The 25,389-nt window shown below is 43.5% G+C and overlaps 1 protein-coding gene across 1 annotated transcript in view; it reads right to left on the bottom strand.

Annotated features, from left to right (window-relative positions):
• Positions 1–25,389, bottom strand: part of LOC126176419 (BAI1-associated protein 3) — a 394,605-nt gene that overhangs the window by 356,219 nt on the left and 12,997 nt on the right. Inside the window, exons 3-4 of the mRNA XM_049923576.1 lie at positions 19,635–19,796; positions 13,006–13,050 (exon numbers count right to left, since the gene is read on the bottom strand). Of these exons, the coding sequence (XP_049779533.1) occupies positions 13,006–13,050; positions 19,635–19,796 (207 nt within the window). The remainder of the gene's footprint in view (positions 1–13,005; positions 13,051–19,634; positions 19,797–25,389) is intronic.

Raw genomic sequence — 25,389 nt, 5'->3', positions numbered from 1 at the left:
GGGTATTCGCTATTACTAGCTGAAACTTGTTACAGAAGTCAATTAGTCTTTCTCCTCTTTCATTCCTTGTCCCAAGCCCATATTCTCCTGTAACCTTTTCTTCTACTCCTTCCCCTACAACTGCATTCCAGTCGCCCAAGACTACTAGATTTTCGTCCCCCTTTATATACTGCATTACCCTTTCAGTATCCTCATACACTTTCTCTATCTGTTCATCTTCAGCCTGCGACGTCGGCATGTATACCTGAACTATCGTTGTCGGTGTTGGTCTGCTGTCGATTCTGTTAGAACAACCCGGGCACTGAACTGTTCACAGTAACACACCCTCTGCCCTACCTTCCTATTCATAACTAATCCTACACCTGTTATACCATTTTCTGCTGCTGTTGATATTACTCGATACTCATCTGACCAGAAATCCTTGTCTTCCTTCCACTTCACTTCACTGACCCCTACTATATCTAGATTGAGCCTTTGCATTTCCCTTTTCAGATTTTCTAGTTTCCCTACCACGTTCAAGCTTCTGACATTCCACGCCCCGACTCGTAGAACGTTATCCTTTCGTTGATTATTCAATGTTTTTCTCATGGTAACCTCCCCCTTGGCAGTCCCCTCCCGGAGATCCGAATGGGGAACTATTCCGGAATCTTTTGCCAATGGAGAGATCATCATGACACTTCTTCAATTACAGGCCACATGTCCTGTGGATACACGTTACGTGTCTTTAATGCAGTGGTTTCCATTGCCTTCTGCATCCTCATGCCGTTGATCATTGCTGATTCTTCCGCCTTTAGGGGTAATTTCCCACCCCCAGGACAAGAGAGTGCCCTGAACCTCTATCCGCTCCTCCGCAATCTTTGGCAAGGCCGTTGGCAGAATGAGGCTGACTTCTAATGCCGGAAGTCTTCGGCCGCCAATGCTGATTATTTATCAAAATTTAGGCAGTGGCGGGAATCGAACCCGGGACCAAAGACGTTTTGATTATGAATCAAAACGCTACCCCTAGACCACTGGCACACTGGACTCGCATTCGGGAGGACGACGGTTCAATCCCGTCTCCAACCATCCTGATTTAGGTTTTCCGTGATTTCCCTAAATCGTTTCAGGCAAATGCCGGGATGGTTCCTTTGAAAGGGCACGGCCGATTTCCTTCCCAATCCTTCCTTAACCCGAGCTTGGGCTCCGTCTCTAATGACCTCGTTGTCGACGGGACGTTAAACACTAACCAACTACTACCTAGACCACTGGTATCTTGCAGCACTACACTTCGATATACATCTAATTCGAGAATAAATGTTCAAATGTGTGTGAATTCCTAAGGGACCAAACTGCTTAGGTCATCGGTCCCTAGACTTACACACTACTTAAACTAACTTAGTCTAAGAACAACACACACGCCCATGCCCGAGGGAGGACTCGAACACCCGGAAGGGGGGGGGGGGGCGCAGTCTGTAACATGACGCCTAAATCCACGCGGCCACTCCGCGCGGCTAATTCGAGAATAGCACAGTCTACTGTAGAATACTGAGCCGTGGTAAAAATTGCTGTTTTGAAGAGCGCGCTGCAGCGCCTAGTGTGAAGCAGTCGCCCTCCGTTTCTGGCGGTGGCGCCGCTGTGGCAGTCGCAGCTTTGGTGTCTCCCTCTGGTGGAAAAGGGGAAAGGTTGCCTGTTCACGTGCATTTAAGGGGCGCTATGGGCTCGCCAGTGGGCAGTCAGTCAATCAGTCTGGGGTCAGTCGGTGAGAGTCTAGAGTCAGTCTGGGTCAGTCTCTTGTCCCCAGCTTGCTAGTCTGTCTGTCGGTCGGATTGCTATTATGTTTGTCGTTCGGGTCAACCTTTAAGGCCGGCAAAATGAGAGTCTTTCCACTCCGCCAGTAAGAGAACGCAGCGAGTGGTCGCCCGGTCAGCGTTTAATTCCTGCATCTTAGTCTGCGCGTTAGGCCGCCAGTCTGCTCGAGTTGCTCAGGCAACGGTCATTGGCGGTTGGATGGACCGGTTGGTTGGTCGCGCACTGGACACAAAATGACTTGTCCGCCTTGAGCATCGGCGCATGTGAGGTCGGCACGTGAGTCCAGTGGGCCGCGGCGTATAGCGAGGGGTAGTGGCTTCGCGGCCGACACGAGAACAACAGGAGTCAACCCCTGGTGCGAGCTGCGACGCCGTGAGGCGGGAGATCGGCCCGCCTTCCTCCGTCCGTTGAATCGGCTGGCAGCGGAAGGTTCGGGAGAGCGTTTTGGGGGTGCTGCGCCAGGTCTTCGCCAGAAATCGCAGTTTATTGGAAGTTAATGAGTGGTGATATGTTGTTTCATTTGCTTGTTAAATTCTACTTGTTTTCTCGGTGAGGTCAGCAGCCGCTTTGTTTTGGGGTCATCCCACCATTCTTCTCCGTTTGCCCACCCGCGGGAAGGTGGTTATTTATGAATTGGGTGGTCCGTTGTTTCCTTGTGGAGTAGGGGCGGGCTAGAGCAACCTGCGGTTCGGGTTGTTCGGCAATCTCCCTATCAATCTGCCGTACGTTAATAGCTGCCTCTGTCATGTTTGTCGGATTTGGTGTGATAACGAATTTATTGCTTGGAGTGTAACGGCCTAATTCCGGAAATATGTTTTTATCTTGCCTATCATCTTGAGAGGCGGTATATGTGTACTGTAGAACATGTGTGGCCAACCTTGTATAATTTTATCTAAGACTGCAATTCATGGGCTTTTATTTAAATGGTCATTTTAGTATATAAAGTTGCCACCCTTCCACCGTAAGACTTTTCTTATTAGTTAAAATCAAGTCGCACCTTCGGTGGCAAGTTAATCTTTTAGTTTTAGTGTTCTGTGCCATTTCCATCCCTCCTACGGGGTGCATAGTTCGTGTGCTTGTGTGAATTGTTAAAACTTTTACTTTAAGGTAATCTGGTGTCTTGCAAATTTGCACCTGTGTAGTCTTTCTGAGGTTGTTGTGGGCGGCAAGGTTCTCAGCCCGAAAGCTCATACACTCAAAAATTTGTTTCTTTCTGCCTCTGAATAAATTGTAACTTGATATTTAGAGGGTGCTTTCTACTTATAATTTTAAATCTGTTTCTTAAAAAAAGCTTTTAGGAATAAAATTCACATTTGTTAAAAGCAATTTCATTTTGATTTCATCAGTTACTCCCCGGCAACTACTTCCACGCTCACATAGTGTGATTAAATGTGTTAATGTTCTTAATGAATCGCTAGTAAATAAAGTAAATTCTTATGAAAAGATTTTGAAAGTAAATTCACGGTTCAAATACGATTTAACAAACATTTAAAATAAAACTACTGGCAAAATAATGCAGCGGCACTCTTCATCGATATGTCAAACTGAAGATTTATGTACCGTAAAAATATAATAACTTGGTTTATCTGGACATAAAATTATACCAGAGTAAGGACTATTTTAATTAATACAATTACTCAAACAAGCAGCATTTAAATGTAATCTGCAGAAATTCGTGCATATCGTCAGCATGTGTTCCGTTGTTCCGTAATATCTTTAACCTTTCCCTAAATTTATTTAATATTACTTCTAAATAACATTTACGTGCCGAATTACTCTCTTAAGACAAAAAACACGCACCATAAAGGAATTATTCGAATGGGATGGAAATCGGTAGATGTAATGTACATGTGTATGGACAAACAAATGATTACAATTTCAGAAATATTCGATGATTTATTCAAGAGAAAGATTCACTAATTGAGCAAGCCAGTAATGCGTTGGTCCGTCTCTGGCCCTTATGTAAGCAATTATTCGGCTTGGTGTTGATTGACAGAGTTGTTGGATCTCATTCTGAGGGATATCTTGACAAATTCTGTCCAATTGGCGCATTTCATCTTCAAAATCCTGAGCTGTTTAAAGACACCCTACCCATAATGCTCCAAATGCTCTCAGTTGGGGAGAGATTTGGCGACCTTGCTGACCAAGAGAGGGTTTGGCAAAGACGAAAACAAACAGTCGAAAGTCTCACCATGTACGAGCAGGCATTATCTTGCAGAATTGTAAGCCCCGGAGGACTTGTAAGAAAGGGCAACAAAGCGGGGCTTATAACATCTTCGACGTACCGCCGTGCTGTAAAGATGTCGCAGATATCGGTCTTGCTATGAAATGAAATGGCACCCCAGATCATGAATCCTGACTATCAGGCTGTATGGCGGGCGACAATTAGGTTGGTATCCCACAGATGTCCAGGGCGCCTCCACACACCTCTTCGGCCTAGAAGCTCACTGACTGGAACAGAATTGTCTTCAGTGATGAGTCCCGCTTCGGAATGAGCCCCGATGGCCAGCGAAGTCGTGTCTGGAGACGCTCCAAAAAGTGGTTGGATACCAACCTGAATGTCAGCCGCCATGCGGGCTGAAACCAGGAGCAATGGTTTGAGGCGCCATTTCGTTTCATAGCAGGACCCCTGTGGTTGACATCCGCGTCACCCTTAAAACACAGATGTAAGTCGACGATATTTTACGCTCAGTCTGGTTGCCCTTCATGGCAAACCGTCGTGGACTTGCACTCAGCAAGGAATTCCGCTCCTGCGCACGGCGACAGTCCGACGGATCTTTACACAGTTGAGCACGTTTGGGGCATTATGGGCAGGACTCTCTAACAAGCTCAGGATTTTGACAACATAATGCGCCAGCTCGAAAGAATGTTCAAATTCAAATGGCTCTGAGCACTATGGGACTTAACATCTGAGGTCATCCGTCCCCTAGAACTTAGAACTACTTAAACCTACCTAACCTAAGGACTTCACACACATACATGCCCGAGACAGGATTCGAACCTGCGACCGTAGCGGTCGTGCAGTTCCACACTGAAGGGCCTAGAAGCGCTCGGCCATACCTTCCGGCCCACAGAATGTGGCACAATATTCCTCACGTGGACATACAACAACTCTGTCAATGAACGGCAATCCGAATAATGGCTTGCCTGGGGACCAGTGATGGACCAACGCTTTATTGGCTTGCTGAAGTTGTGAAGCTGTTTCTCTTGAATAAATCATCCAATTTCTCTAAACTTGTAATCATTTGTTTCTCTGTGCAGTATATCACAGCTGCGGACGCCAGTCTCATTAGGATAAGTCCTTCTTGGTGCGTATTATGTGGGTAGATAGAAGTGGGTAGATAGAAGTGGGTAGATAGAAGCAGGTCATTACACAAATTGCTTGGCTGTAATTGAAATCTGGTGTTTGCTGTACATGAATTGAATGTAGCACAAGAAAGAATAGAAGTTTGTGTATCTTTTCGATATGGCATTGTCATTTACATATAGAGAGTTCTTTATGTTTTCTTCATTTTAATGTAGTGCATGACGTCAACCCTCAGTGTTTTTATTGATACCTTCTAACTGATCTGATTCATGTTAGAATGATTTGTAAGGTGGGAGGGTAACCAGCTTGAGAAGACGCTCATTTTGATGTGTTTTATTGTAATGAAGTCTGTGTAATTATTGAAGACGGTCATTTTTACAATTCTGTAAGAAGTCATGAACTTGTCTAGGGTGGTCTGGTTTCTGGCGTTAGAAATATGTAGCGTTGTAGCGACTCGTAGACTTTGGTTGGACTGCCGTCGATGTCGGACTTGGAGAACCTGGATAGTGATTGGCTGGGAGTTGGTTATTTTCAAAGTGACAGTACGGCCGCACCATTTCAACATTTAGAAAATTCACTAGTGAAAGAATTTGAGCAAAAAAATGGTTCAAATGGCTATGAGCACTATGGGACTTAACATCTGCGGTCATCAGTCCCCTAGAACTTAGAACTACTTAAACCTAACTAACCTAAGGACATCACATACATCCATGCCCGAGGCAGGATTCGAACCTGCGACCGTAGCGGTCACGCGGTTCCAGACTGATGCGCCTAGAGCCGCTCGGTCACACCGGCCGGCGAATTTGAGCAGCCGCATGGACTTAGTCGTTGTCACGCTGCTTTCGAGTATTCTGTTTTTTCGTGGTTTCTCGTGGCTGAAGTACAATAACTTGGCATATGTGCCTGTATATTCCTGGTGAACTTTTACGAAAAGTAGTGCAACATAGCCGAAGAAATTCCAGCTTACTGTTTTGTCAGGATTTGGATTCTGATATAACAACTGTGCTGGCTGAATTTATTGGGGAGTTGCCCAAATAGTTTTCTACTTTACGCAACTTGACTGCACTCGGTACAATTTTCATAACTCAAATTGAGGCGGAACCGAACGCTTTTAATAATCTTTTCTAAGGCAACCATCGTATCAATCTGAGTATTACAATAATACAGTTTCTATTTTATATCAATTTCGTCACTGACTAAATTATTTCCTCAATTTTATTTAAATTGTTTCATCAATTGTTTATTTACTAGCCATTTACCCGCGACTATCTCCGTGTACGTGTTCGACATATATATATGGTGGTCCATTAATCGTGACCGGGCCAAATATCTCACGAAATAAGCGTCAAACGAAAAACTACAAAGAACAAAACTTGTCTAGCTTGAAGGGGGAAATCAGATGGCGCTATGGTTGGCCCGCTAGATGGCGCTGCCAGGGGTCAAACGGATATCAACTTCGTGTTTTTAAATAGGAGCCCCCATTTTTTATTACATATTCTTGTAGTACGTAAAGAAATATGAATGTTTTAGTTGGACCACTTTTTTCACGTTGTGATAGATGGCGCTGTAATAGTCACAATCATATGGGTCACAAATGTAGACGAACAGTTGGTAAGCCGGTGATTACCTATAAATACCACATTAATGCAATAAATGCTCAAAATGATGACCGTCAACCTCAATGCATTTGGCATTACGTGTAACGACATTACTCTCAACAGCGAATAGTTCGCCTTCCGTAATGTTCGCACATGCATTGACAATGCGCTGACGCATGTTGTCAGGCGTTGGCGGTAGATCGCTATAGCAAATATCCTTCAACTTTCAAATGCTGCGCAGCTAGCGCCATTCGACGGCCAACACCGCGGTTCCTGGTGTGTCCGCTGTGCCGTGCGTGTGATCATTGCTTGTACAGCCCTCTCGCAGTGTCCGGAGCAAGTATGGTGGGTCTGACACACCGGTGTCAATGTGTTCTTTTTTCCATTTCCAGGAGTGTAACTTAACTATCCGGCGAACGGTCCGGACACTTGGATGATGTCGTCCAGGATACCGAGCAGCACACATAGCACACGCCCGTTTGACAGTTTGATCACAATAGCCATACATCAACACGATATCGACCTTTCCCGCAATTGGTAAACGGTCCATTTTAACACGGGTAATGTGTCACGAGGCAAATACCGTCCGCACTGGCGGAATGTTACGTGATGCCACGTACTTACACGTTTGTGACTATTACAGCTCCATCTGTCACAAAGCGAAAAAAGTGGTCCAACTAAAACATTCATATTTCTTTACGTAATACACGAATATGTAATAAAAATGGGGGTTCCTATTTAAAGACACGCAGTTGATATCCGTTTGACCTATGGCAGCACCGAAAGAGGTGGCACAGTGGTTAGCACACTGGACTCGCATTCGGGAGGACGACGGTTCAATCCCGCGTCCGGTCATCCTGATTTAGGTTTTCCGTAATTTCTCTAAATCGCTCCAGGCAAATGCCGGGATGGTTCCTTTGAAAGGGCATGCCCTACTTCCTCCCCTATCCTTCCGTAATCTGATGAGACCGATGACCTCGCTGTTTGGTCTCTTCCCCGAAACAACCAACCAACCTATGTCAGCGCCATCTAGCGGGCCAACCATAGCGCCATCTGGTTTGCCCCTTCAAGCTAGACAACTTTCGTTCTTTGTAGTTTTTTCGTTTGGCCCTTATTTCGTGAGATATTTGGCCCGGCCACGATCAATGGACCACCCTGTATATTAGCCATACCTTCTACTCCTCCCTATGTCCACCTTTTTCCACCTTTTTCTCTCCTCTGATTTCTGTTCTAGAGCTGTGGAGTGTTTATTTGTTCCGATCTGTAATTGTTAATGAAGTAGTGTGAACTGTCTTTGCAAAGCCGTATCGAGAAAATGTAATTCCCATTTAATATATCCTGCAGTGTAGAAATTACAAACATATTCACAGAGAGAATTATACAAAGAGCACATCTGTAAGTTTATCGCCAACATTAAACCTAGATTATTAAACCCTCGTAAAATTTACGACTGCTATATGGTACAAAACAGGACATTTTATACTTAATTTTGTATGTAACTTACCAATAGATGTAATAACGATAATTAACTATTACATATCCTATAAATTATGACTTTCTTTGAATAAAGCGTGCAGTACTAAACTTTACGATGCCATAGTAGCAATATAAGATTTCCTCCCCCCACTTCAATGTTCTAGGGTTAAGGAAAGTGTATGCATTACACACAACTGTAGCTCGAGACCTGATTGTAGATGATGTTCTTCGTTAAACTTTCACACACGGGGATATATAAATTCTACTCTTTCACCCTCTCCCTTCCCTGAAGAGGTAGCCTCAATCACGTTGACTATCTTCTTCATAACACAAAGCCATGTTCTACTTCATCAAGATCTCGAGGTAGCGTCATTGGCACTTCCACTATGAGTAAAAGGCGTTGCGCAAGCAGACCAGCAGGATCTAATGACTTCAGATACTTAGTTGAAAACTGTACGGCCTCATTGCCTTCTTATACAGTGCCAACAGACTTGTAGTAGCACCTGGTAGCACGCAAGTACTTTACTATTTGTTTCGTTGATGTCGTATTTTCTAGGTGCAAAATAGCCCTCTCTCGCAACCAGTTCATAATGTGAAAGTTCTCCAAAGTTCTGGGTACCTCTACATCTCTCACCTTCTCCCTTTTCTGTGTGCACCACTTCCTCCCCCCCTCCCCATTCTCAGTATCCACCTCATCCTCCCACCTCTGTCCACTCTACCTCCCCTCTCTCTGTTCATCTCCTCCTTCCCCCTCTTCCTGTCCATGTCCTCCACCCCTGTCTCTCGATCTTGTATAGGCTCCCTGCAAAGAATGTCGCTATGGCAGGCCAATACTGCTCCAACATAATATACCTGTCGTGCAGGCAGATCTTACACGTTGAGAGCTGGAAAACCGTCTCTTGCCCCTGCTGTGTATGCTATTCTGCAAATCTGGACAATAAGGAGGGCAGAACAGCCTACATGACAGGTGAACCGTGGTAAAAATTGCTGTTTTGAAGAGCGCGCCACAGCTCGTAGTGTGAAGCAGTCGCCCTCCGTTTCTGGCGGTGGCGCCGCTGTGGCAATCGCAGCTTTGGTGTCTCCCTCTGGTGGGAAAGAGGAAAGGTTGCCTGTTCACGTGCATTTAAGGGGCGCTATGAGCTCGCCAGTCGGTCAGTCTGGGTCAGTCTCTCGTCCCCAGCTTGCTAGTCTGTCTCTCGTCCGCATTTGTTAGGCAGTTACTGTCTGCCTTTCGTTCGAAGTGCTATTATGTCTGTCGTTCGGATCAACCTTTAAAGGCGGCAAAATGAGAGTCAGTGGTCACTGGCTGTTGGATCGATCGGTTGGTCGGTCGCGCACTGAGACACAAGATGACTTGTCCGTCTTGAGCGTCGGCGCATGTGAGGTCGCCACGTGAGTCCAGTGGGCCGCGGCGTATAGCGAGGGGTAGTGACTTCGCGGTCGACACGAGAGGAACAGGAGTCAACCCACGACATCAGTCTGGCCGGTGCGAGCTGCGACGCCGTGAGACGGGAGATCGGCGCGCCTTCCTGCGTCCGTTGAAGCGGCTGGCAGCGGACGGTTCGGGAGAGCGATTTGGGGGTGCTGCGCCAGGTCTTCGCCAGAAATCGCAGTTTATTAGGAGTTAAGTGATTGGTGATATGTTGTTTGATTTACTCTTGTTAAATTCTACTTGTTTCCTTGGTGAGGTCACCAGCCGTTTTGCTTTGGGGTCGTCCCACCATTCTTCTCCGTTTGCCCACCCGCGGGAAGGTGGTTGTTTATAAATTGAGTGGTCCGTTGTTTCCTTGTGGAGTAGGGGCGGGTTAGAGCAACCTGTGGTTCGGGTTGTTCGGTAATCTCCCTATCAATCCACCGTGCGATAGTAGCTGCCTCTGTCATGTTTGTAGGATTTGGTGTGTTAACAGATTTATTGCAGGGAGTGTAACGGCCTAATACCTGAAATATGTTTTGATCTTTGGAAACTTTGATATTATTGCCTATGATCTAGAGAGGCAGTACCTATGTACTGTAGAGCATCTTAACTACTGTTTGGGCAACATTGTAGAATTTTATATAGGATTGCATTTCATGGGCTTTTATTTAAATGATCATTTTAGTATATAAAGTTACCACCCTTTCACCGAAAGACTTTCCTTAGAAATTAAAATCAAGTTGCACCTTCGGTTGCCAGGTTAATATTTTAATTGTTAGTGTTTTGTACCATTTCCATTCCTCCTGCAGAGAGGGGGAGGGTGCATAGTTTGTGTGCTTGTGTAAATAGTTGAAACTTTTAGTTTAAAGTTATCTGGTGTGTTGCAGATTTGCACCAGCGTAGTCTTTCAGAGGCTGTTCTGAGCGGTCGTAACTACGGCCGTGTCAAAAGGGAGTGGCAAGGATTTTTGCCCGAAAGCGCATACAATCAAAACTTGTTTCTTTCTGCCTCTGAATAAATTGTAACTTTGATATTTAGAGGGTGCTTTCTGATTATAATTTTAAATCTGCTTCTTTTAAAAAATGCTTTTAGGCACTGTTTAAGTGAATAAAATTCCCATTTGTTAAAAGGAATTTAGTTATGATTTCATTAGTTACTCCCTGGCAACTGATTCCATGATTACATAGTATGATTACATGTGTTAATGTTCTTGATGAATCGCTAGTAAATAAAATAAATTCTTAAGAATATTCTTTGAAAATAAATCACAGTTCAACAGGCTCTAAAAAAAAAAACAAGTTTTCACCCCACATTTTCCACTTCTATGGAGATTAGAAGGTGTTGACCACCTTCTCATGAAGTAGGTTGTCTATGTGCCAAATTTGGTTGAAATAAATCCACGAGTTTGGAAGAAGGAGTTAGACATACATACATGCATAAATGCATTGTGCTTTACATTTATATACTGCCTTTCCCCATGACATTGCTTGCGTAAGTGTACAACAGAGTATATCCTCCTCCCTCTCTGTGTCCACCTAATTCACCTGTCCCTCTGTCCACCTCATCTTTCCAACTCTGTGTGTCTTCGTATCCCTTCTCCCTGTCTGTCCGCTCCTCCTCTCTCCCCACCAATATCCTCCCTCTCTCCCTCTGTCTGTCTCCTTGACCCACTTCTCTCTCTCTCCTATTTCCTCCTGCACCTATTTCTCTGTCCATCTCCTCCCTTCCCCCTTTCTCTCTTTCCATCTTGTCCTTCCCCTTTCTTCCTGTCTATCTCCTCATACCCCATCACTCTTTCTGTCTCCTAGTGCTCTCCCTATCCACCTCCTTCTCCCTACACACTTCCTCCTTCCTACACACTTCCTCCTCCTTCCTTCCTCCCTTGTCCCACCACCCTTTGTCACCTCCTGAACCCATTTATCCCCATCCATCCCCTCCTATTAACTCTTGGTCCATTGTCTTTTCTCCACATCTCACCTCCCCTACTCACACCCATCCACACATGGAGCCCTTGCAAAACAGTTTCATAGGACAGGCTGATACTGCTGTCACAACATGACTTCCTTGAAGGCAGCCTTCATGTAAGGGACTTAGAAACAGTTTTCTGCACCAGATGTGAAGGCTGCCCTGAACAGAAGGTGAATAAGCAGGCCAATGTTATTATACGCTTGTCTTGTAGGCAACTTAGATATTGGGGCTGGGTAACTCTTCCTTGCTCCTGACATGTAGGCTGCCCTGCAAATCAGGTCTATAACATTGGCTGACCCTACCCACACACAATATGTCTGCCGAGCAGGGTAGCCTACATGAAAGAGGTTGAAAAATCTTGCTTTGCCTGTGACTCCACTCCTGTAGGAGCTAGGAGGTTGTAACCTAGCACAGTGCACTACTCATGAAGTTTGATGTTTGTGTGTCAAATTTCGTTCAAATCGAGCCAGGGATTTGGAAGAACATGCTGAACACACACACACACACACACACACACACACACACACACAGAGCTGAGTCTAGTCCCTATGACTTTGCTCACATATGTGTTCGACAGATATATGGCATACATCTCTTCCTCTCCCCTCTCTGCATCTATCTCTTCCTTCCCCATCTCCCTGTCCACCCAGTCCTGTCACTACTATCTGCCTATCTCCTCCTCCCCATCTCTCTGCCCACCTCTTCCATACTCCCTGACCCCTCTTTACCTATCTCCTCTTCACCACCTCTATGTGTATATATATCTCTTGCTGCCCATCTCTCCCTATACATTCTTCCTCTCCAATTCTGCCTGTTCATCTCCTCTTACCTACCTCTCCCTATTCGCCTCCTCCTGCCCCTCCCCCCACTCTGCAGATCAATAAGGCGTGCCCATACTACTCCAATACAATGTGGCCGTCTCGCAGGGCAGCCTAGTCATTGAGGAATGGAAAAAGAAAACCATTTCTTGCCCCTGATGTGTAGGCTGTCATGTAGCATGGTTGTAATACTGGGCTACATATATGTCAGAGCCTAAAAAACTGTACTTAATCAGGTAGTGAATGGATTCTTGGGTAATGTTACATTATTGAGATTCTGTCGAGTTCCTCATTCTGTTTTTTCTTGTTACTGTAATTATATTTTTGTGTTGCTTTACTGTAACTGCAGTGTTGCTGTAAAAATAATACGTATTCTCGGCAAGTAAAATCGATAAATCTCAATAGTCTGCAGTACATTCTACAAATACAATTGTTTTATCTTCAGCAAAGCGAAGCAAAGCAAAAATGTTTTTCCTAATATCACTTGAGGTGATTTACAAAGTGAAATGAAACATATATGGCAAGGAAAACTGAGTGTTATTTGACGCGTCTGCAGTGTGATAAACAATAGAGCGAAAATATTTCCGTACAATAATAATCAATAACTACTTTGTTAACTACCAGCGAGATACTTACCAGATATCCAGATGTAGAATGTCACTCGCAACGTCATCGATATCACTGAAACACAAAGAAGTCATAATTAATTTAAACTATACTCAACTGTCAGTTCAGTACAATAGTTACAGAGTAGACAATGAGCTGGAGCTAACTGAGCAGTCAAATTCATTTCGTGGCATCAACAGCAGAGCGCTGCTGATTATTTTGTAAGGTTGTAAAACGTAAGTTTTCACGGCTAGAAATGTTAGTGTTTTCAGATATTGTGGTCTATTATGCAGTGGCCTGACGAATTTCTTGTTGAAAGGCGACGTTTCGTCCCCATTCTCAGTAACGAGCCAGGATTTTCTACAGACCATGCTGAAGATATCCTTCACAGAAGGGGACGGAGCGTCGGGTTTCAGTAAGAATATCATCCGACCATGGCGTAATAGCCCGGAATATTTTCATACATGTGAAATTAATAAAAGAGCAGATAGGAATCATGTCAGATATTTATATCAAAATATGTTTTCCATTAAATTGTTGCGCGTAGGTGCTGCTACACATTTCATGGCGTCACAAACAACGCTTATGTTTTAAATTACTGAACAGTTGTAAAGGCGTGTTAAGATGGAATGTGCACGCAACCGATTTAGGACAGCAAGTAGCAATGACTTAATCGAGTATTGCTACTTCAGAAAATGCTGGTGCACAGTAAGAGAAGTGTAAATCGTTAAAAGGAGAGAGGGTCATAGTTTAATATTTTGTCTACAACAGTATTATCAAAAAAGTTACACTAACTTAACAGGAAGAGAATTTTGAAGCATATATATCATGACCATGCGGATGTGGCCTGGAACTGATAAGAAATAAATTACAGAAACCGTAATCTGGATGTTCAGTACCACTGGCTTATGGGTCAGGAGTACAGGATCTTCACCGCTATGCCACGTCTCACAGTCTGTTACTCTCGACTGTGGCGCTTTGAAGTTGCCGATAGTCCATTCTGATTATTTTTTGCTTGTAAATTTACACTTTGGTCCACAAGGAATTCATTGCCTACCACACGTTTGAATCGCTTACACATACTAATATTTTAAATCTAGATACTGAAAAAATCCTGTACGAAAAGACTAGAGAAATAAAGAGAATTTTCATCATGATTTCAAAACATCAAAATCTCCCTAACAAGTAGTCACTGTATTGTTCAAACAACGGTACGGCGGTAAGTCGCTACGGTACGACACGGAATATACCCAACACTGACAATGGTAAATATCTGCTAATTATAATGCTTCCATCCGAACGAATGCCTGTGAGCCATATTAATGACGCTATAGCAAAAGCGATAACAATATGCAGAGGTTTTTAATTTTTACTCAAGTCAGCTTGTTGGCAGCGTTGCGCTGGTCCAATTATTTTTATAATTTTAGCTTCATTTTGTCACAGAAGTATAATGCGGACAAGGGAGTAACTGAACACAATATCCTATAGAAATAAACGAAAGGTACTCATTATATTAATTGTGCCAGGAATAAATACAGCCGTCACGCCCAGTTATAGAATTTTTGTCTGTAGCTAATTAATATATTCATTGTTATATCCGTTTTATGCACAAAATGATACATTTTGCGTTTTCAGGTGGCCTTTTGAAGGAAGCCATATTTATTTCGAAAACACTAGAGCTTCAGAATTCTGCGTGATGAATGAAATCAAATTAATTAATCATGCCTCTCAGATGCTGATGTCCCAGATACCAAGTCTTCTGCATGATGATTAATTGTATTTTACTTATTCCCATCTGCAGTCAACAAAATTAAGTCTGACAGTATGCTAGGATAATGGAATGATATCTTTCTTTTTCATAGGCAATTCATTTCTTCGTAACTAGACGATAGTAACATAACAAAAATCTGTGCTTTAAGTGAAAAAATATTCGAAACTTACAGGTAATACCGTACAGCAGATGTTCAGTACCTCGTTCTTTTTTCAAGACTAAAAGATGAACAAATAGAACAGGTTTTGTGTGAGTTATTCAAGTTTATATGTGCACTGATAACATTATTCATTATATGATTTAAGTACAGTAAGAATTTAGCTGTACAGGACATATTTTCTGTCGGAAACATACACTGCTCCTGAGGTTACGAGACTTTGGTGTGGCGTAAAATTTGCTCGTGAGCGCTCTGTAGATTTTGGATGATATTATATCTCTCAGACGGACGCTATTCAAAAGTATCGTGGTTGCTGTTCATACTTAATTTGAATTAGAAGTGTAGAATGAACTTTGTTTAAGGCTTTGAAGAGAGTATTTCGCTTCTTTGCGATAAGTGTTGCAGATTAGACATCGCTAATTTTTTGTTATTGAAATATAGGTGATATACAGGACATAAAATCCCGTCTGAGGCCTGCGATAATTTTGTATTAATCATTGGCAACCAATGCTGTACAATAGCAATAAAGTCATGAGATGTTCAATTGACTCTTTTATTAGAACGTGTCACGCGTTTCGGTATTACACCCATCTTCAGACATCACAAACTTCAACTCCTTCCTAACCAACCAGGCGTACAGCCTCGACAACTCAAAGAAAGTGTCGAATAACATATGACTGCGACACAAGCTGTCTTGAAGCAGAGCGTAAGTAAATAGCTCTGCTTCAAGACTGCTTGTGTCGCAGTCATACGTTACTCGACACTTTCTTTGAATTATCAAGGCTGTAATCCTGGTTGGTTAGAAGGAGTTGAAGTTTGTGATGTCTGAAGATGGGTGCTCTTTATCGTGTTGCAGACTTAAAATAAATTACTCTCCCGAAGTGAAAGTGCGTCGAAAAACTTCGAATTAGGATTTGAGATTTATGCTTGCCCATTATCTTATACTGTCTACTGTTTATTAATTTTTCTCTACATAGAAGCTTGCCATACTTTTCTGGGTCGAATCCAGGACATATTGCTATTTTATTTAGTCCGACTAAGCACATACTTTTGAAATTACTTAAAAGTCCCAAGAGTTCACAGAAACATCCTACCACTGACCCGGCCCGTCTCCAGACACGTCTTCGCTAGTCATCGGGGCCCATTTCGAAGCGTAGCTTCTCACTGAAGACATTTCTACTCCAGTCAATGAGATTCCAGGCGGAAGACGTGTCTCGAGATGCCTCGGACAGGGACCAGACTGTCACGCGCCATACGGCACGAGAACCAGCAGTGATGATATGGGAAGCCATTTCTTTTCGTAGCAGGATCCCTTTGGTTGTCACCCGCGGCACCCTAAGAACACAGCGGTACGTCTAGGATATTCTGCACCCCATTTTGTTGGCCTTCATGGCTAGCCATTCTGGACTTACGTTTCAGTAACCACACGGCGATAGTTTCAGCTGCTTGTCTTCATGCTTGCCAAACCATAACTTGGCTAGCAAGGTCGCCGGATCTCTGCCTCATTGAGAAAGTTTGGAGCATTATGGGCAGGGTCTTCTAATCAGCTCGGGATTTTCACGATCTAACGCGCCAACTGGACAGAATTTGCGAAGTTATCTCTCAGGAGGATATCCAACAAGTCTGTCAATCAATGCCAAGCAGAATAACTGCTGGCACAAGGTCCAGAGGTGAACCAACGCATTATTATCTTGCTCAATGTGTGAAGTTCTTATTCTTGAATAAATCATCCAGCTTTTCTGAAATCATAACCTTTTGTCTGTACATGTACATCAACCGGTTACCGTCCCATTCGGATGATTCCTTCGTGGTGCACCTTTTTTGGTCCTAGAGTGTATTTTACCTTTTACTACATTTATTTTGAGCATTGTATGTACAATTGTTCAGTACATCACGGAATAAATGTGACGCTGTTCTAATTCGCAACTGTATACCATCACCCGACTGGCTACGACTAATGGAAACGAAATGCCACTAGCAACACGCAGCGGAAGAGCCGCCAACACCGTAAATATACTTTAACCAATTTAAATATACTTTAACCAGTTAAGCGCCTCTAACAGAGTTTGTTCAGTATGAGCACCGGAGACGTCGACGATATGCTGTACAGCACCAGATTTTGACCTAGTGGACAAAGTCGGAATTAATTTTTTTTTCCAGCGTAAATCAATTCTGCATTAATGTATTAGCTGACCTACCAAGTATCGCTGTCATACTATGATTACAGCCCACACTGGACCTCAGCGAGTACCTGCTCTTTAATTATAACCAACAGGTACTTAAAAAATTATAAAATTTTATAAAATTTATTACATCTAAGTAGAAAAAATGTGAAGGTAGAGTTACGGAGGAGGAAGTGGGGGAGGGAGAAAAATGGTTCAAATGGCTCTCAGCACTATGGCACTTAACATTGGAGGTCATCAGTCCCCTAGAATTTAGAACTACTTAAACCTAACTAACCTAAGGACGTCACACACATCCATGCCCCAGGCAGGATCCGAACCTGCGACCGTAGCGATCGCGCGGTTCCATACTGAAGCGCCTAGAACCGCTCGGCCACAACTGCCGGCGGGGAGGGAGAAGGGCACATTTATGCCAAAGGCTGAGAATCGCTTCCTTACGGCTCTGATAATCAGTACTGTGCTTCAAAATCCATTGGCTCCAAACCACACGAGACAGAGTCTCAATACAGGTTCAGTTTGTGAGTTGTACGGAACAAGGTAGTGTTCCAGTAATACTTTCCGCGCAATGGCTTGTAAGTTACCGGTTACACTTGGATCTGATAGATTCCTGACTGAAGGCTGGGCATTAACACCAACAACAAAATGATGTGTTCTAAGTTAACATCTATACAAGTCATTGTCCGCCTCGGTTGTTGTCTTGTGACATCACTTTTGCATGGTGCACCAGCTCTCTACCCTGTTGACTGTGAAGCTGAAACCCTATTAGAGACAGAACATTACCAAGCCTGGTATGTTCACAGGTGTGCTTTGAATGGTTGAAATCTACGCTGTCAGAGATGTTCTATCCACACCTTCAACTAGGTGCACCTCCTTTGGAAAGCAGTTCCGGCCATATTTCCGTATGATATACTTTGCTCCTTATCCTCTCAGGAGCTGTTTCACGCAGTTTGTCAATAAAGTTAGAAGAGATGCACTAATTAAAATACAAATAAGTAAAAGAAGAAATTTCAAAATAAATACATATAGTAAAATCAACCTGTATATCGTACTAAGCTGGTAGCATATAACCGTTAGCTCTGTTTGTTCTCAATCTGGATGTGAGAATCTTATGGGTGAAACCTTTCTATGTTTCTCATTTCTAAGCGGGATGGTAGGAGAGAAGCTCATCTGTAATACATACTGAAGCGACAAATGAAAATTTTCACCAAGGCTGGGATTCCAACCTGGGTATCCAGCTCACTAGGCAGTCGCACTAACCATTACGTCCGCCGCTCGTGGTCTCGCGGTAGCGTTCTCGCTTCCCGAGCACGGGGCCCCGGGTTCGATTCCCGGCGGGGTCAGGGATTTTCACCTGCCTCGAGATGACTGGGTGTTTGTGTTGTCCTCATGATTTCATCATCATCCAGGAAAGTGGCGAAATTGGACTGAGCAAAGGTTGGGAAATTGTACGGGCGCTGATAACCACGCAGTTGAGCGCCCCACAAACCAACACATCATCATCACAACTAACCATTACACCACCCTGGCACAGTGGTTTTGCGCCACTGCACGGACTCCAAACTCCCATTCCCATTTCAGTTGACTTGGTATTCCCCCTAAACTGAAATAGAATTCCAGAGGCCATCTAACTGTATTGGAATAGCACTACAGCATAAAGTGAAACAGGAGATCTTACCTGAAACCCAGGTACAGGGGCTTTAATCATATGAAATTACTGTGAGCAGGAGAGCTGGGTTTGAGTACCGGCCTTGGTACAAATATACACGTCATAGATGTCTGAAGCTTGAAAAGACCTCTGGAACCATTCTATTTCATTTGATTAAGGAACCTATGTCTGGATTTCAGGCGGATCGCCCATTTGATTCGGTGCTGAGGTGCTATTCCAGTACAACTGGAGAGCCTCTACATTACTGTTTGCATTTAGGGGAAATCCCAAGTAGGCTGAGGCGTGAATGGGAATTTGAATTGAGGAGTGAGGCTTGCTAGGGCAGTTCGATCAGTTGTGCAAAGCCAATGTCCCACCGTGGCGTAGTGGACAGCACATATGCCTCGTGAGGAGGAGATCTGGGTTAGAATCTCGGCCTTTGTACAAATTTCCATTCGTCTCTTCAGTCTGCTTATGAACATCATAGGTGTTTGGGGCTTGAAAAGATCTGTGGAACAATGTAGTTTCATTTGGTCCAGCTGTAATACTTTTATTCTGATGACTTGATTCATCTTCCCTTACAGCTGCGTTCTTTGAAAATTTATTAACTCATGTGCAATCAATTTCAAAGTTAAATCCTTCAACAAATCTTCTAGAGGCCGCCAGTTATCGACCTCTCAAGCGCAGTACCAATCAACACTCCAAGCTTCCAAGGGTCTCGGGATCGTAGCTACTACTATCCAAACTCCGATCAGCTGCGGAAAATGAATGGTACACTGAGAAGTCCACCTCAGACACTTTATCGCGTAGAATTGCTGTAAATGCGGGCGGTAGGCGCAGGCCACGAGATGTTTATAGTGGGATTAACTGGGTGTTGACGGAGTAGAAGATGCAGGTACTCACAAGCGAAACTTCTCGTTCCAGCGCGGGTTGAGCGTCTGCGGCTTGACGCTGGTGGCGCGGATGAACTTGGCGGGCACGGCGGCGGACAGGCTGTCGCGGTGGATGGTGTCGCGCCGCTCCCGGCCGTAGCCGTGCTCCTTCCGCTTGAAGCTCAGCCGGAAGCTGCCAACACACAACACAATCTGCCTCTCTCACTGGCCGCTGGCATAGTTAGGTAATTAGTAGCACAATGAATAGCGAACACAACAAGTTTGGTAAACTTGCCTGAACGTTCAATAAGCGTTTTGTGTAACATCACGAAACAGAGATATCAACAAAAAATGGTTCAAATGGCTCTTAGCACTGTGGGACTTAACTTCTGAGGTCATCAGTCCCCTATAACTTAGAACTTCTTAAACCTAACCAACCTAAGAACATCACACACATCCATGCCCGAGGCAGGATTCGAACCTGCGACCGTAGCGGTCGCGCGCTTCCAGACTGTAGCGCCTAGAACCCCTCGGCCACCCCGGCCGGCAGATATCTACAGGACACGTTCAACTACTCATACGTTGATGCGTTGTGCTCTGTGAAAAGAAAGAGTCGTATGTTCGTTGTAGACTGAGAACTCTAGGAATATTTCGGCTGCCTATTTGGAAAGGCTTTTAATTTTCTACGCACGAAGGTCCCTTTTCTCGACGTATATGAAAGCTGTTTCTGAAGTGTATCTGTGAGGCATGACATTACTAGGAAATAAGACAGCGGTCTTAACGTAATTTATTAAAATGGGAAGAAAATATTTATGTCAAAAACGTTTACTGCCTAGACTCCGATTTATATTAGGCAATTACATCTTGATGGCTAGTTTGAGTTGTGTATAACCATCTTGAAATCTGTACATAAGCAGAATAACAATCGCCCGAGAAAAATTCTTGAGAAAATAATATTCAGTTTCAAAATGTTAAAGCCGACACAACACACACTATGTGATTACAAGTATCCGGAGACGCGCAAAAACATACGTTTTTCACTGCGCCAAGTACTCCATATCAGCGACCTCAGTAGTAATTAGTCACCGTGAGAGAGGAGAATGGGGCGCTACGCAGAACTCACGGTCTTCGAACGTGGTCGGGTGATTGGGTGTCACGTGTCACATACGTCTGTGCGCGAGATTTCGACACTCCTAAACATCCCTAGATCTACTGTTTCCGATGTGATACTGAAGTGGAAACGTGAAGGGACACGTACAGCACAAAAGCGTATAGGCCGACCTCGTTGTTGACTGACAGAGACCGCCGACAGTTGAAGAGGGTGGTAATGTATACTATGCAGACATCTATCCAGACCATCACACAGGAATTCCAAACTGCTTCGGAATCCACCGCAAGTATAATGACAGTTGGGCGGGAGGTGAGGAAACTTGGATTTCATGGTCGAGCGGCTGCTCATAAGTCACACATCACGCCGGTAAAGGCCAAATGACACCTCGCGTTGTGTAAGGAGCGACTGAGAACAGTGGTAAAACGTTGTGTGGAGTGACGAATCACAGTACACAATGTGGCGACCCGATAGGAGGGTGTGGGTATGGCGAATGCCCGGTGAACGTCATCTGCCAGCGTTTGAAGTGCCAACAGTAAAATTAGGAGGCGGTGGTGTTATGATGTGGTCGTGTTTTCCATGGATGGGGCTTGTACCCCTTATTGTTTTGCGTGGAACTATCACAGCACACAGTTAAACAGCAATTCCGGGATGGCGACTGCATCTTTCAACACGATCGAGAACCTATTAGTAATTCACGGCCTGTGGCGAAGAGGTTACACGACAATAACATCCCTGTAATGGACTGGTCTGAATAGAATCCTGACCTGAATCCTACAGAACACCTTTGGGATGTTTTGGAACGCCGACTTCGTGCCAGGCCTCACCGACCGACAACGATACCTCTCCTCAGTGCAGCACTCGGTGCAGAATGGGCTGCCATTCCCCAAGAATCCTTCCAGCACACGACTGAATGTATGCCTGCGAGAGTGGAAGCTATCATCAAGGCTGAGGGTGGGCCAACACCATATTGAATTCCAGCTTTAACGATGGATGCCGCCACGAACATGTAAGTCATTTGCAGCCAGGTGTCTGGATACTTTTGATCACATAATGTACATAAGGAGAGCCTAGTCCACTAGTGAAATTGATGTATATTCCAGTCGACTTTACTGCGTTGAACTGGTAATACTTTACTGCCTTCAAAGTAGCCTACCGTTCAAATCATAAATGCAGGTGAATATGCACTGAGCAGTACCAAAGGTAAACATCATCCCAAAATGCATTCGTATTAAAAAACAACCAGACTATTAATATTGATGTTAAAGTAACCCTGCAGAAATAACAACTATCTTAGCAATAAAAATATTGTACATGAAGCCAATGAAGCCAAATAGTCTTGAAATTTTAACATAATTAAAAACTGTTCCACACCTGTAAACAATGGTCCAAATAATACGTAGTAATACTAAGAGATGAATTTTTGTCAACAACAGTTATAAAAATAAGGAGAAAATCATACCCTGGTTGTTAGGAGAGTAATGCGTCATACCACATAAAATAGACATCGTTACGTTACATGTACTCTTGGCTGACAGAAATAAAATGACAATGACCCAGCCGGACTGACAAGAACAACTGAACTATGCAAGGACTCGCTCTGACCTGGCAGAAATAATCAATAGGACAGACAGGAGGCGCGCCAGTACATGCTTATACACAGAGTTAGACGAACAAATACTCTGTGAACAGCGAGTAAATATAACGATGGCTATTTTGTGTGTGTTGATGGATTACTCTTATCAACCAGGGTGTGGTTCTCTCAATATTTTTATGGCTGTTGTAATTATAGGTTCATTTCTTAACATTAGAACGTACCGTTTGGACAATTTTTTACAGGTGTGAAAGTTATTAATCTTTGCTGCCCTTTCAGAAAGCTTTCTCACTGTATTACCTGTTTTACAAATGCATTTAATGGATGACTGATGTAATTTTACTTGTGCAAGTGCCCCTTTCCCTTTTTTTAACAGTGTCTTGAAAGATTATGGTGTATGTTTATACCTTTGAAGTTACCAAAATTTTAATGTGTTCTTTTATACGTGGCACTTTGTCATTTTACCTCATTGGATAGATTCCTAGTCTGTAATTGTATCTTTGTCTGCTATTTCAAAATTTCATAAGTATTTGGATTCATGTACAACATTTTTGTTGCTAAGGTAGTTGTATTTATTTCTGCAGTGTTACGACCTCGTTCGCCCTTAATGATGTTTGTAAAAATTAATAGTCTCTTAGTCTGGTTGTCTTTTAATACGAATGCATTTTTCCATTATGTTCTCTGTTGATATTGTTCAGTGCGTACTCACCTAAATTTACGATTTGAAAGGTAACTTGCTTCGAAGCAGTAAAATATTGCCCATAAAACGCTGCAAAGTCTATTAGGATGTATGCTCATTTTACTAATGAGTAGGCTCTTACTGTATATATTGTGACGGCTTAACCTTATTAAACAGTATATTACGTTGCAAAGAATTTTTCTGACGCGATATTTATTCTGCTTGTTTACGGATCTGAAGATGGTTGCCATGAACGAGCGAAATTACTCATCATTCTGCAATTGTCTAATGTAAATTCTGGTCTAGGCAGTAAAAATGTTTGTGTATTGTTTTAGTTTTAATAAATGAAGTATACCTGTTCTGTGTAGATGACTGTAATGGGTTTGTGCATAGTGCGGTGTCATGTTTGTTTTGCATGATGATTAGAGGAGGGAGAGGATGAAACCCTGTGTCAGTATATAGCCCACTGTGCTCTGGTGTTCACAGTGGTTTTCTGATCATCCAATTCTGTTTACTTTGCGTAGTCGCGAAATGCCATGAACACTTTCAGAACCAGTTTTATTTTGGCCACATAGTATTTCAGCGCAGCAAGACAAACTAGGTAGAAATAATCCCATCTACATTCTGTATGTAAGGAAAGATAAAGCAACGGATTTCCCCATTCAAAAATTATGTATTTATATTGTTTGTTTTTGAGAAGATCGTGTTACACCGCGTCTAAGATGGAGGAACGCCTACGAACACATGTTGGTATTCGGCTGTGGTAGGATCATACATAGCCTATCGAGACTGATGTTTATCGTTGTGTCCTTTCGCCGCACGTGTTGAAAAATTGGAACTTTGTAGCAAGTTCCTATGGGATCAAACTGCTGAGGTCATCGGTCCCTACGCTTACACACTACGTAATCTAACTTAAACTAACTTTCTCTAAGGACAACACACACACTCATGCCAGAAGGAGGACTCGAACCTCCGACTGAGGGAGCCGTTCGAACCGTGACAAGTCGCTTTCGCGGCTATCCCACGCGGCGCACCCGTTGATCTGGTTTGCTTGTCTGTACTGCGAATATGCAATCTATGAGCTGAGAAAGCTCATACTGAACTTCATGTAGGATCACGGTGGCCCCGGGCAACTAGCGCGCGAAGGACAGACTTATTGACTGCTCGGCCATGCAGGATCGTAGCACAATGTCACATATCGCGAGTCGGGAAGTAGGTTACAGCTTAATCTCACGGTTCTTTAGACTAACTTCGAATGTGAGTTCAATTTTTTATGTCACGTATTGTTTATTCACAATTATATAACATTATAAACTAGAAAATAACAAAACATGTGGTACTAGAATGAAAAAAATTGCATTTTTTCAATATGAACAGAGGTGTTAGTGAGGTATCAACATAAAAACATTTCTTTCTGTATAGGAATTTTTTGTCCATTGACTTATATGTCCTATCGCTATACTCCTAAAAATATATAACATCTTGAAATTTTCCAGCAATAAAAAATTGCCTAAGAAAAAATTACAATCTCCCCCATTGACATCCAAGCCTACCTCTCACTCGTAATCATCTTTTATTAATAGTAGGAATGAAACATGGTTTTCCAAATCCCGCCCGGGTTCCCGGGTTCGATTCCCGGTGGGGTCAGGGATTTTCTCTGCCTCGTGATGACTGGGTGTTGTGTGATGTCCTTAGGTTAGTTAGGTTGAAGTAGTTCTAAGTTCTAGGGGACTGATGACCATAGATGTTAAGTCCCATAGTGCTCAGAGCCATTTGAACCATTTTTCCAAATCCCAGATCAAAATGACAGTCTGAGAGTCAAGGAAACTTCTCCCAGGGATAGTTGAAACATTCTCCATCACACTGTCACTACAACTCTAACGTCTTCTTCTTTTTATTTATTTATTAATGTTTGAGCATTTTCTGAACTCTTCAGCAAGTATGTTCAGTACCAACCGGGGGCGGCACAATTTATCCTGATCACCTAATCTACTTGAAAAGTATGAGAAGTGTACCTTCTTTACGAAATCTGTATTGTTCTTCTGATGTTTCTTAATCGCAGACGCACCAAAATACCATTATTAAAAATGCTGTGGTTATGCCTTGCACGTACCCAGCAGGCAACCAACATTACATCCCAGCAAGCGTTCACATAACTCCTAGGAGCCAGCCTCCCGGCAGACAGACGCAACTCGGCCACGATCCGGCTGGTCGCTAGGCGACATCCCAGGTGATAAGAGTCGTTACCCCCCAGGACCTATGCTTTTTCGCGGACCACGTGACTGAAACTAGTGTGTACAGTATCCTGGCACCCTGCCTTTATTAAGGCCGGCGCACGAGCCACGACGAGCGGTTCGAGTAGGATTACTGGATCATGCACCAAATGCATTCAATTACAGTAACCA

This window comes from Schistocerca cancellata, chromosome 3 (genome assembly GCF_023864275.1).
Source record: "Schistocerca cancellata isolate TAMUIC-IGC-003103 chromosome 3, iqSchCanc2.1, whole genome shotgun sequence".
In the NCBI taxonomy this organism is placed as follows: Eukaryota; Metazoa; Arthropoda; class Insecta; order Orthoptera; family Acrididae; genus Schistocerca; species Schistocerca cancellata.
Note: the sequence above shows the minus strand (reverse complement) of the source record. Positions and strands in the feature narration are given on the sequence as shown.